At 36.1% G+C, this 12,918-nt stretch overlaps 1 protein-coding gene across 2 annotated transcripts; it reads left to right on the top strand.

The window, feature by feature from the left end:
- Positions 1–463: 463 nt before the first annotated feature.
- On the top strand, positions 464–10,976 carry LOC107087913 (T-cell surface protein tactile-like). Of its 2 annotated transcripts, none has more exons than XM_015379752.1 (7): positions 464–595; positions 822–1,163; positions 1,421–1,530; positions 5,518–5,674; positions 7,776–8,213; positions 8,861–8,963; positions 9,145–10,976. In XM_015379752.1, exons 1-7 carry the CDS (start codon positions 538–540, stop codon positions 9,278–9,280), a joined length of 1,344 nt encoding a protein of 447 aa, XP_015235238.1. In that variant the 5' UTR covers positions 464–537; the 3' UTR covers positions 9,281–10,976. The 2 variants fall into 2 exon arrangements, with proteins under 2 accessions (XP_015235238.1, XP_015235239.1); XM_015379753.1 differs by having other exon boundaries at positions 472–595; positions 785–1,163.
- Positions 10,977–12,918: the final 1,942 nt, after the last annotated feature.

Below are 12,918 nucleotides of genomic sequence, written 5' to 3'. Positions count from 1 at the left end.
TAATCAGCCTTCCTGACACTGCTCACCTGTGTCTTGTTGCCAATTGCCTCACCTATTTCAACCTCTTCCTCTGCAGCCTTCTTTTCCAGTTCATCTTTGTCCCTTGTGTCATGTGTCCCAGCCTTTGTTCTACCTTGCCTAGTAGCTAAGCTAGTTGCTCTACTTGTTTTTTGTTTGTTTTTTTGACCAGCCTTTGCTATTAGAGATTTTTGCCAGTTGCTCCACTCATTAAGCAGTAGTGCATTAAATGATTTTTTGGCTTAATTTCCCTGAGTTGAGTCCTCCATTTGAGTCCTCTTTGGTTGCTTCTGACAAGAATATGCATTGCAAAGATTTAGAGCAACTGCAAAGTTTTATTGTGCATGAAAGGTTTCAACCACAAAGTTTCATTTTACACAAGCAATGCAGTTTTTTTAGTGTGGCTTCCTGTTCACAGTCTCATAGTCTTCATGCCGCACTCTTCCAGCTCAGCTAAAGGAGAATGCTTTCTATCTTTGCCAGGATTTAAAGTGATTGACTGTAATTATTAGCTCAAAGATGATTGGAAGTGTACTGAAGATTGCCTTCCTTCTGCTCCATGCAACTTTTATCCAAGGTAAAACACTGCACTATAAGATGTTCGCTATTTTAGTTAAAATACAAGCCGTAGTTAGATGTTCCACGATGGAGTTAAAGTGTCTGTTGGGTGCCTATGTCACAGACTGTGTTTTATTTGTCTGCTTCCTGTTGCCCAAAAGAACCTGTTTTATCAGCTTAAAAATGTAACAGATTTTTTTCTCTTCAGGTGTTATACTTTCAACATGATCTGATCTATCTAACAGGGTCCAATAACTATGAGGTGTTTGTTCATGAAACAATGGAAGCTGAGGTGGGCCACAACGTTACCATACCTTGCTTGATGAGAGGCACTGATCCTCAGATTGTCGACATTAGATGGATGAAAAATGGAAAAACAAAGCTTATTGCATACCACCCAGTCTATGGACCGCATAATTTTTGGCCTAATGTGACCTGCCAAGCAAAGAGAGATGATAAAGACCAGTTAATTGGTTTAGATCTCCAACTCCCTCCGGTGAACAAATGGGACAGTGGCAGCTATAGCTGTGAAGTTCAGACATTTCGTTCTGGTGTTCTTACCAATGAAACAAAGTTAACAGTGAAAGGTAAGTCTGTTTACCTTCTTATAACACAAAAAGAGTGACAGAATGCTTTTTTAAGTCTATGAACAATATCAATATTTCAATTTAACTTTGTCAATACAAGTTTATTTCCCCAGTAGCCAGACAGTAATTTATCACCATGCTAATGTACTGTAAGAGTGGTTACATGTTTTTGTATATGTTGGCTAGGAGTGAAGCAATAGAGAAATGTATTGATTTTGATTGTTAATGATTTAAAATTACCTCAACTATGTCCCCAGATGACATCAAGCTATTGTGCAATGTAAACAGAGTGTTGGAGGTCAACTTTGGAAACAATGCTACAATTCAATGCAGAGTCAACTCAAATGCTCACTACAGGTGGACCAAGGTAAAGGAAACAAATCAGCTACCAAGAATAGAGCAAAGAAATGATATTATTTTTACCCTGCACCATTTCAATGAGAGTTAGATTACCTTGATGCTTTAACCACTTCTTGATATTTACTGTAAAAAAAAAAAGAAGAAAGATCAAGAACAAAACAACATTCTTTTATGTAATCAAATAATAACCAGATGATGTTTCCACATCAGCTTTACCCTAAGCCTTTATAGTCAGTTGCAAAAAAAAAATTGAAGCTGAGGGAAAATGTAAGAGGCTTTAAATGAACTACACACAAAGGCATAAACAAACATATTTGGGGGCAGGTCATTAGGTTGGAAAACAAGCACCTTATATGTTGCATGGACACTGCCAAACACTGGCTGATGCTGACCTATAATGATCTTTTCCAGTCTATCGGTAACAATGTCACATTGGTGTAATTTAAAAAAATAATAATTTCAAATCTAATATATAAACAAAGCTGAAAAACAGTGGACAAGATTTATTTTTAATTTGTGAAAAAAAGAACACAATTGAATTTTACCTGTAACTGCTATCTTAAAAGTTTGATGATCCCATTTCTTCAGCAGTCTTTCTTCTTCTGGAGACGTAGTGAAAAAGTGTTTCTCCATTACATGGATTGAGTTTATAAGATTAGTTATAAGCTTCAGGCTGGATTTATTTGGTCGCAATTGGCTTATTGCTGGGCTGCACGGTGCTGGGCTGCACAGTGGGGGAGTGGGTAGCACTATTGCCTTGCAGCAAGGGTGTTCTTGGTTCAATTCCCGGCCCGAGGTCTTTCTGCATTGGGTTTGCAGGTTCTCCCTGAGCATGCCTGGGTTCTCTCCGGGTACTTCAGCTTGCCACAGCCCAAAAACATCTATGTTAGGTTAATTGGGTTGTCTAATTTCTTATTAGGTATGTGTGCATGGTTGTGTGTCCTTGTGTGTCACTATGTTGCCCTGCGATAGACTGCCAACTTGTCCAGGGTTTAATTCATTTGAGTTTATTTATATTGCGCCTTTTCACAACACATGTCATCTCAAGGCCCTTTACAGTTTACCAGATCATACTGTAAAAGTGATTAAAAGTTATATTAAGAAAGAGAAGTCCAATACAAAGCCCAGGATTCCAGAATATTTATACCTTTTTCTTCTCTGGATTTGATTGGGTATATATATGAGAAGTTGCAGATGAACTAAGATTTACATTTAAAATATGAAAACAACCTAACTCTATTATCTTATTTCAAGTACATAATGTGTAATAGTCTTCCTTTAAGGTTAAAAACTCTCATTACACTGACAGATCATATTATTTCCCTGTTCAGATTAGAAAACAAATACTGTTATTTTCAGGTCATTTTTATGCAGTCAAGGATGTCTGTCAATAAACACTTAAACTGAAAATGCAACTTAATCTACATGCCTCACTTTAACTGAAAAGGACTTACAAATTGCTTTTAAAGAAATGTTTAACAGAAAAAAGGTAACTTGTGTGCTGTAGTTGTCACAAAAAAATCAAATAGATTTTTTTTGTGAAATTGAGAAAAAGTTGTATTTCAAACAGTTGTATTTTGGCACCTTGTAGAGGCCATTTAAGACGTAATGCTATGAACTTGCAGGATGGTGAAGGAGGTAAATACACTTGTTTAGTTACCTGGACGGTTGGCTGGCCCTTTACCAGGGCATGGCTCTATTCAGGTGGTGCTACATGTCTCGTGGAGCAAACTTACAAAAATCTAGACTCTGGGTTTCATAGGGCGTTTAAATAATAAATTATATTTTGGACCAAAGACTAAAAAAGTAAAAAACTATTTCAGGAGGGAACTTTTTTGTCCAGAGGCAAAAAGGGCAGCTCTAGCTCCACCTACTGTCTATCTGTGCACGTCCTTAACTATACAAATGCAAAAGCTGACACTGTCCAATTTTGAGGTTTTACTACAAATGTGGCCTAGTTTTTAATCAAGACTGGTAAAACCCAGGGTCCCAATAGTTCTAATTGACAAGGACACTTAAGTCAGAATGGAAGTGGTTCAGCAGTCACCATGAGTGCCATCCAAATAGAGCTCCTTTCTTACCCCAGATGATGTTCTTACTGTTGAGTTCCAAAAATGTGATGGAATAGATGTTGGGGACAGGAGGTATGAGCTACAATATGTGGTAATCAGAAGGAGCCAGAGGGCTTAACTTGGACTCTAAAAGAAATCACCAACATTGTTTTAAGCAACAGGCAGTGATCCTAAATGCTTGACCATCTCTAAACAAGTGTGTGAAGAAGAATTTATCAATACCTCCAGATAACTTTATTGAACTTTTATTAATCTCACACTGGAGAAATTCCCCTCTGCGTTTGACCCATTCCCCAGTGATATTGCCACTGTGTGCTGCACCAGGGCCAGTGTGCGGGGTTAAGGATCTTGCTCAGGGACACATATGGGTATTTTGCTGGAGTTAAACTCAGAGCCTTCGGTACCCAAGTGCAGCGCTCTTACCACTAGGCCACCGCTCCCGCATAATGATAATGATAATAATAAAGTGCTGATAGTGTTGAAAAAAACTGAGTCAGAAATAGCCTGTAGGTATTCCACCTACTTAAAAGTGCCATGTTCATCTGTTTAAACAATTTTATGCAAATATAAATCCAATGGGAATGCCTTTGTGTCTAGTCTGAAATATTAATTTTAACGGCATAATATAAGCAAAAGACCTTATGTTTGATTATTCACGCAGAGTTAAATTCTTTACCAACATGAGCTAAGAATCAATTTAAAGATGGAAAAAAAATAGATAATTAAAAGAACACAGTACAGTTGCAAATGTAATCAGGGAAAAGACTGTACATTTAGAAGTATGTGTTGACCTCTGATTAAACACAAATATAAGTGTTTGATTATAATAACCAATGCAATTCCTAAAAATTCTGAACCAACACATGAATAAGGAACAGGGATGGAGGAATCAGGGTTTGGGATACTTTTGCTGCTGGAGGGACTGGTACACCTCATTGTACAGATTATGTAATAAAGTATATATAATCATGTGGAAAAAAAACTGGCATTAAAATGCAGGAGTATTGCGGTCGTCCAAATTAAGAAAGACCCCAAGTTTAATACATAAGTGGCTAAAAGGCAGTAACATTAATATTTTGGAGTGGTAAAAAGCTTGTGAAACAATATCCAATAGGAAAATCATAAATGCTGCAAACTGAATTGGCAATGATACCCTCTAAGAAAAAGAATAAAGATAATTTTGTTTCGCCATCCTAGCCTTTATACAATTGAAATATGTTACGGATAGGCTCTGTGTATGCACCTTGAGGCTCTATCTCTCAGGTTCTTTTTCCTGAAAAGGGATCACTCGGGACAACCTCTTTCAATACCACTTCATAACTTATATGTCTTAAATAACCATGAGACATGACAACTGATTCTGTTAGAAATTGTAATCTTACTCAGATCAGAGAAGTTGCTTAGAATTTAGAGAAGGCAGCTGCTCACCTCTGGGCTCACCTCTCAGGAAGTGGCCCCGATTAACAGTTAAAAAGGCATTTTATACATCTCCAGTCTGCCACATCATCACATTTTACCTCATACATGTTAGCAGATGAGCCTTATCAAAATATTACACTTGAAGGGCACTGCTCTCATTCCATATCCAAATCTTTACCATGTACAGAATGAAGATTATAACTGTATATCCAGACAGAGCAACTGTTTTAATTAGATTAACTACTGTGGAAATCATCAGTTGTGACACGCAACAGGCAGCTAACTTTAAGGTGTAACTAACTCACAACTCATCATTTATAATTATCCTAACAAAGGAAATCATTGCTCAAAACAGAATACATCAAGGCTAATTTGAAGTCATACAGGGAAAACATATTATGTGCTTTATCATATAGTGTTTGTAAAAATCTATTTTTTTATATGAATATTTACTGTTTTAACAAGGCTGTGTTCATTCTCTAAATCACCTGTTTGTGCCCTAGAACAACAAACTTGTGTCAGAGAATGAATCCCTGGAGCTTCGGCAAGTGACAGAAGTAGATGGAGGAGTTTATGAGTTGACCGTCAATGCAGGAGACAAGACACTGCATGAGGTTTTCCATATCTCTGTACTTCCTATAACCACCAGTTTCAGGACAGGTGAGCCTCTCTCTTTCTTTACTGATACCTGCCTCTTCGTGTCATACTTACTTTCATCAGATCCTCAGGGCTGGATTAACTATCTAACGATGGACCAAAGAGACCCAACGTTTTAATAAACCCCACTGGATCAAAAAGCTGATACTTGAACTTTAGTTAATATGCTGTAGCTCACTTAGTTTTCATTTTAATTAGCTGAAGGGATGATAGAGATTCAAAGGATTTAAAGCTGATACAGGTCATGAGGATGTAACTGTGAATACATTAAAAAAATCAAAATAAAAACCTTTATTTGCTTCAAATTAGTTTTTTTTAAAATATGCATGAAGCTCATAAGCTCAGCTGATAGAAAACAGACAGGATTTTATTCTATGACAAAGTCATCAGTGTCTTGTCTATCACATGGCTCTGCGACTGCTGTGAGTCAACTGTGGTCACCTGAGAAATAATGTCTACATGTCATCCTGTAAACTCATTTTTCATGAGAGTAAGTGACAAAAAGGAAACCGCACCAGAAGTTACCTCCTCTTCTTTATCTTCATGTTCAAACCACAGAAACAAACATACAGACAAAGTGAATGACGTACAGTAAGAGCACAGTCTATTGGTCAGGGTAGAGAAGTGCAGCAAAAATCAGCCTAAAACAGAAAGCTGCTGGAAAACATTTTCCTAAGAAATGAAAATAAATGTATTTAATGTGTTACAGTTTTGTCTAATGTGAAATGTTAATATTTTTATACTTTGATTACATTTGAATTTTAATGGAAAAGAAAGGTACTATTGCACTTTTAAAAAAATCTATCATAACTTTATAATTATTGCTCAGAAATGTTTCCTATAGCAAAGCCATTTGAACAGAAATTAGTTATATGATCACAAATGTTAACTTAGACAATATTTTGTGTTGACCCAAAGCAGGTATAGGGTCATGTGTTTTATTTTGGCCAGTCCCAAGTCCAGATAAATGCAGAAAGTTCTGCAGATAAGTGCAGCTAAATGTTTGCCATTTTTACCATGCAAAAATATCCATCTCCATGAGGTTTGACATTTATTTTCTTTGCTGTATATTGTGAACTTTATTTAAGAAATAGCTTAACATTTTATGAAATAATGCCCTTGGTAAAAAAAAAAAAAAAGGCAATTGCGCAACATACTGTATGACCAGCTCACATAATTATTTCTGTAGTAGTTTAGTGCAACCTTAAAAACTCACACTGAGAAATTATTGATATTCTGCATTTTTTTTAGCACTTTATTGTGTGGACTTTCCACATAGAAGTTGGTAAGTGGTGGTAGAGAGCACCTAGAAAATGGTGACGTTGGCAGTAGACAAAGCCAGATTTCATAGTCATCCCCAGGATTCTGGTTTACATAAAAATGCCTCCCTTAAATTAGTTTTCATTGTATTTCAAGCACCTTTAAAATCTGTTGGCGTCTCTATAAAGCTACAAATGCAACACACATACAATCATGTTTGTACCACTGTAGCTGGTCTTTGAATACCTTTTCACTTCTCTATAGCATGTTACTCATTCAGCAAGGCAAATGTGAATCCTTGTCCATTGTTGATCTGAACAGTTCAATAAATTGTGAGTACCAATCTTCCTTTGTTACATGGCAAGTTGTCTTGTCTGTCTAAACTTAAGAGTGGCTACAAGAGGGTCAACCCGTATCATGCTGTACAATTCATTAATTACTATTAATCAACATAAAACTTGACTCTGAGAGCCTGATGACAAACCAATTTTGCTAAAAAAAAAATGCTGTGACATAAAGGGAAAATATATGTTGAAAGTTTCTCCTTTTTATCTAAGGAAATCCAGGCAGTTGCATCAGACTTTGAGAAGGGACATGTGGTGACTGGATATTTGATTGCATAAAGTCGGTGACTTGTAAATCTTGTGTAATGAGATGGATGGATGGATGGATGGATGGATGGATGGATGGATGGATGGATGGATGGATGGATGGATGGATGGATGGATGGATGGATGGATGGATGGATGGATGGATGGATGGATGGATGGATGGATTTCTGTCATTTTAAACAGTATTTGATGTGATGAACATTATCATTACTCTTTGTTTTTTTTACTTTTAGAGTCAACTCTGGGTTCCACTGACACACCACAGCCCAGCTCTATGATATCATCAACCAAAACACTTTCCACAGATGATTATTGGACCCCTCAACCAAATTCCAGCACTGCGATAGTCTCTGCTGTAGCGCATGTAACCCCTTCAAAAACGTCAACATCTGTCAGTTTCCCATCATCCCCTGGCACACAATCCGTCAGTGTCAACTTACTCAACTCTAGTGCGTCAAGTAATGAAGTGACTGAGCTCATATCAACACGGAGAACGGCAAGTGACGAGATGAAGAATGAATCAAAGATTTACAAGCGGTCCACAGAGGGCATTTCCTCAGTAAGCACAGAGGAGTTTAGGACAACACAGCCTATATTAGGAAGCACTGCACTTCTTGGAGAAATTCCTGCTGGAAATGATACCCTTACAATGACTGTTCTGGATGGCAAAGGTAATGTTTGATGAATCTTTAGTATTTTGGCTTATTGTTTAAAAGCAGGTCAGGGTTTGGAAAACATCAGAGGTGTAGTATTACAGTACCAGTCTAAAGCTGGGATGATTGTATTATTTTTATTTATTTTTTGCTTTTTGAAATCAGCAGTTTTATTCAAAATGATTGCAGTCTTCTGTTTCCCATTTGAGACAATGTGGAAAGGCTTGATTTGTTTTTGTCGGGAAGGTAAACGATAAAAAACTAATTGAGAACAGCCTATGAGAACAGTATAACCACATGCCTCAAAATATAAAACCGCACAAACAGTGCTGAATGTTATCTGCAGTCCATTTTTCGTCACTGTGTAGAAACTTCTCACATGTGGGACCTTTATAGACTCCAGCTTTCTCAGCCTCGGGGTAGATACCTTGTCAGGTGGAACTCAATAAACAGAGCATCCAAAGTTACTGCTCAGCTGAGGAGGGGGGATTACAAGAAACAATTTGCAGCCTCAGGGCTAAAAGTTTTGTTTTTATAGTGTTACATTCATTAAGATGGTGTTTTGGAATCTGGAGGCAGGATAATCAATATGGTAGGAATTTATTTAGAAGCTACCAGTATCCTCCAGTAAAAGATTTTTCTCTTTTATACAATCTTTTCCTTAGAAACCAAACGCAACCATATGTTGATAGCTTTCATCGTCATTCTGCTGCTACTATCGATCGTCGTGGTTGTCGTGCTTTACAGGAGACAACTCCTGAAAAAGAGGTAAAACTTCACCTTTTTTGTCTTTCTCCAGCTCTGTGTCCATGGAGGTTAGTAAGACATGAAAAATGCTAACACTGCTGACACTATAGAGGCACATGGCCTGGAACTCTGGTGTGTGTTTTCTTCTGTGATATCAAGCAATGTCACCGATCAATACTCTGCTGTCATACTTCTCCTGCAGGATGGACCTCCCACCACCATTCAAACCTCCCCCACCCCCTGTCAAGTACACATCTTCAAGAAGAAGTGAGACACAGCATTTCCCCACTTCAAGGTGTAACTCCATAGCAGAACCTATGAGACCCATCTTTATATGATTGATAATTGGCAATACTTTCTTTGTATGACAGTCATCTCTGCAGTACTCATTAAGGTTTACTGAAAGTGATTCACAAAAGTACAAAATGTTTTGCTTAGAAGATACAGCTTCATAAAACCTTCATATTTAGTGCACATGTAAAAGGTTCTTGAAATGTATTACTCTTATAAATCAAACCGAATAATTTCAGGTAAAAAGTGTTTTCTTGTCAATCAGAGACTCAAATATAGACTGAATTTAACCCCTACAATTACATGTACATCTAGATAAGAGGCCAGTTAACAAAACTATTGCCATCATCACACATGAAATACTACAAGATTGTTCAATCATTCCAGGAGGTTGTATCCCATTCTTCCTGATACAAAATAGTGATTTAGTTAATTAAATTATGGAATTAATTTCTCCTTTTTGACTTATTCAGATGAATGTATCACAATGGTTTAATATGAGATATATATGTATATATACGAGAGATACATCAGGCCCTTTACATAAGATATTTTATTTATTTTTTATTTTTTGCAAAACTACCTAAAATTGGATTTAAAGTTTATCAGAAAATTCGTTCTGTCTGCTGATCTAACCCTTCTGCCTTCATTAAACAGACATAGCTTGCTCTATTATTCAGCGGCTCTGCTTGAGTTGCGTTTATCCATCCCCCAATTTTCAATGGTTTCCATTTGTGCTTTTTGTAGAACAGGTACTGGCTTTTTTTCAGGCCAGCTTTAGAGCAGGTAAGATCAGAAATAAGTATGACTGAAAAACCAGTGTGGAAAAGGTTTAAAAACTGGTGGGCTGGAGTAGAGCCTGGCAAAGTGGAGACAGTGGAAAAGAGATGTTTATTGATTAGATTGGGTCAACATTTTTAAATAGGTCCCTTATTATAGGGATCCATGTGCAATAGCCAGTATTTGTGGCATGCATACTCCACATCACTGGTATATGATTGTCTATTGTCTATTATGATTGTGAACTATTTTTCTCCCTAGTTGTTATTTCAAAATGTGCAATACACCTACATTTAACATTGACTTTGACAATGATCGCCTTAAGTATTTTATAATTCAGATTAATGTGAATTCACAGTCGTCCTCCAAACAGGAATGGACTTTGATCTTGCCCAGCCGGCTTTGTTATATATACTGATGTTTTAAACATTTTAAGGATTGATCTGAGTGTAGATATGGGCAAGGTTATGAAAGCCACTGCTTTTCAAGGCATTTTCCCCATTAATGAATAAAAACAGACCTGTTTTACTTAATTACCCTGTTCTTTTTTCCTTTTCATTTTGAGGGGTAGCAAAGAGAAAGCAGCCACCTTATATCTCTCAGCATCACCAATGAATGTTTAAAAAAAAAAAAAACACATTGTGTCAACATTTTGTTCAGGGTAAAAAAGTAAAGTATAGCTGTATTTTGTAAGTTTTTTGTTAACAGCTCAATAAACAATCTTTAATTGAGGTTTTATGTTCAAAATTGTTACAAATGGTGTTACAGTATGCTATGTCAAGCATTGGATTGGGATTTAATTTAGTTTTTTTTTATAAATCTTAATCATAAAAAGTTAGTGGTTGGGAAATTAGATAAGTGTGCATAAAACTGTTTGTGTGAAACTGTTTTTTTTGTATGTACTTGTATTTCAGTTATATGTTGTATTAAATGTCTCAGTTGTAAACCTTTCATAAGAGTTGTAAATAAAAGAAAATTGTTTTGTGTCTAAATTAAATTATTTTTTAAGGCTTTATAAGCTAGGCCTGTTTAACAGAGTGTTTTCTTTTGGAAACAGCCTTTTTAAGTGGTCTCAGTTTTTGCTTTATGCATCCATAAATTGCTGCCTACTGTGTGCTTTAATGCTGTAATTACAGTTTTACGTCTACAAACCAGCAAATTAGGATTTCCTGCAATGAAGCCCAGATAGCCTTCGGATGTAGTTGTTTATTTAGCCAATTAAGCAGTGATCCAGTAGTAGGGTTCTTTGTGTTCGCAATACTGGGCTAAAAACTCAAACCAATTAACCTACTTAGGACATACAATACATTTTTATCACATAGTTCCAAACACTTGGCCCAAATTCACTGTTACAGTATTAGCCCAATTCTTTCACGAGTATTGGGATCAGACAAAAACAATGGCAGTTAGAATTTTACATTTCACATCTCCGACATGAATGCAATATCATTTAGTCCTTAGTTTTTTGCTATTATTAATATATTAATCATTTATTATCTCCCTGTATATAATGCATTATCAAAAGGGAGAGGTACATTCCACTATGCTCTATTAAAAGCAGTATATGCTATGTATACAGGTGTTGGCTGTCGCTATAACTAATTTGCAAAAAATACTCCAAACAAGACTTCCACAATTCATAGAAAATTAACAAAATATGTAATGACAGGGAAGTAGAATGAAACACTAAAACAATTATGTAATAAAAATAAATCTGCAAAAGTTAAAGCTAGATTATAACTCAAAAAACATTTGTCACAATATAAGTCTGGTGCACATATGTGTACTAACATGCTTGTGCAACTGCATACTGCAAAAACACACACACATTTAGTATCTGAAAACACAGACACACGTTACTCATACAATTCTCAGCATACACAAATGCATAAACACACATGTGCACATACCGTACATAGATTTGAGATAAAATGGAAACCGCACTCATTGTTAGCAGACTTCTGTCAGTTTCAAGTCTGTGAACTTTTAAACTCTTAAAAATGTACTTCAAAATGTTCTTTTTTTTTAAAAAAACAAGAACACAGTGATTTGGATTTAAGAGTTTTTCTTAAGTTTCCTACAAGGTTCCTTTTTGGCTTCTTGAGAAACTAATTATTTCAACCTTAAGGTTTGCTACAAACACTTTTTCAGGCTTAAGACGGCCAACATTTCTGGGTTTTATTGTTTGTTCCAAATGTTTTGGCTTTTTTTTTTTGGCAAAGTATTTGGTGCATTAACTTCTATTTGTTTCTAACCTTCTTTATTTTTTAGAAACAACTTTAACTGTTCACTAATGTGAAAAGTTGTAAGTTGTAAGTTCAGCCAACAGCATGAACAGTTTCAGTAAAATAGCAGAAGGACATTCCATTGACATAATCCTATAGTGGCCACATAAATAATGATAAATTAAAATACATCACTAAAGAGGCACAAATAATGATGCAAATGTTGAGATAATATTGCTTCAAATAAAAATTTTGTCCAACATAGCATAAAAAGGTCACTTTAGATTTAACTCAATTTAATTAATGTTTTGCATACTTTCATTTAGTCAATATAACAAAGTGTCAGTAAACTCTGCAAAGATTTAGATCTGATGCAAAGTTCTGCTGTGCATGAAAACTATTTACCTCAAAGCTTCAGCCTTACACATTTGATGCGCTTTCTCTTTGTGGCTTCCTGTTAGAAAACATCATGGTGTTCATTTTTCCAGCCCTGCTGTTTAACCTCAGCTGACACTGAATTAAATGTTACTAACCTAAATCCCTCTATAAAAGGGATTGACTGTAATCACAAACTCAACCATGGCCAGGGGTGTACTGGGGATAGCTTTCTCTTTTCTGATCCTTGTTGCTGCGATCTCAGGTAATCCAATAAGATTAGATTAGATGATTAGATGAGCTTT

This window comes from Cyprinodon variegatus, unplaced genomic scaffold (assembly GCF_000732505.1).
Source record: "Cyprinodon variegatus isolate N-32 unplaced genomic scaffold, C_variegatus-1.0 Scaffold199, whole genome shotgun sequence".
In the NCBI taxonomy this organism is placed as follows: domain Eukaryota; kingdom Metazoa; phylum Chordata; class Actinopteri; order Cyprinodontiformes; family Cyprinodontidae; genus Cyprinodon; species Cyprinodon variegatus.
Note: the sequence above shows the minus strand (reverse complement) of the source record. Positions and strands in the feature narration are given on the sequence as shown.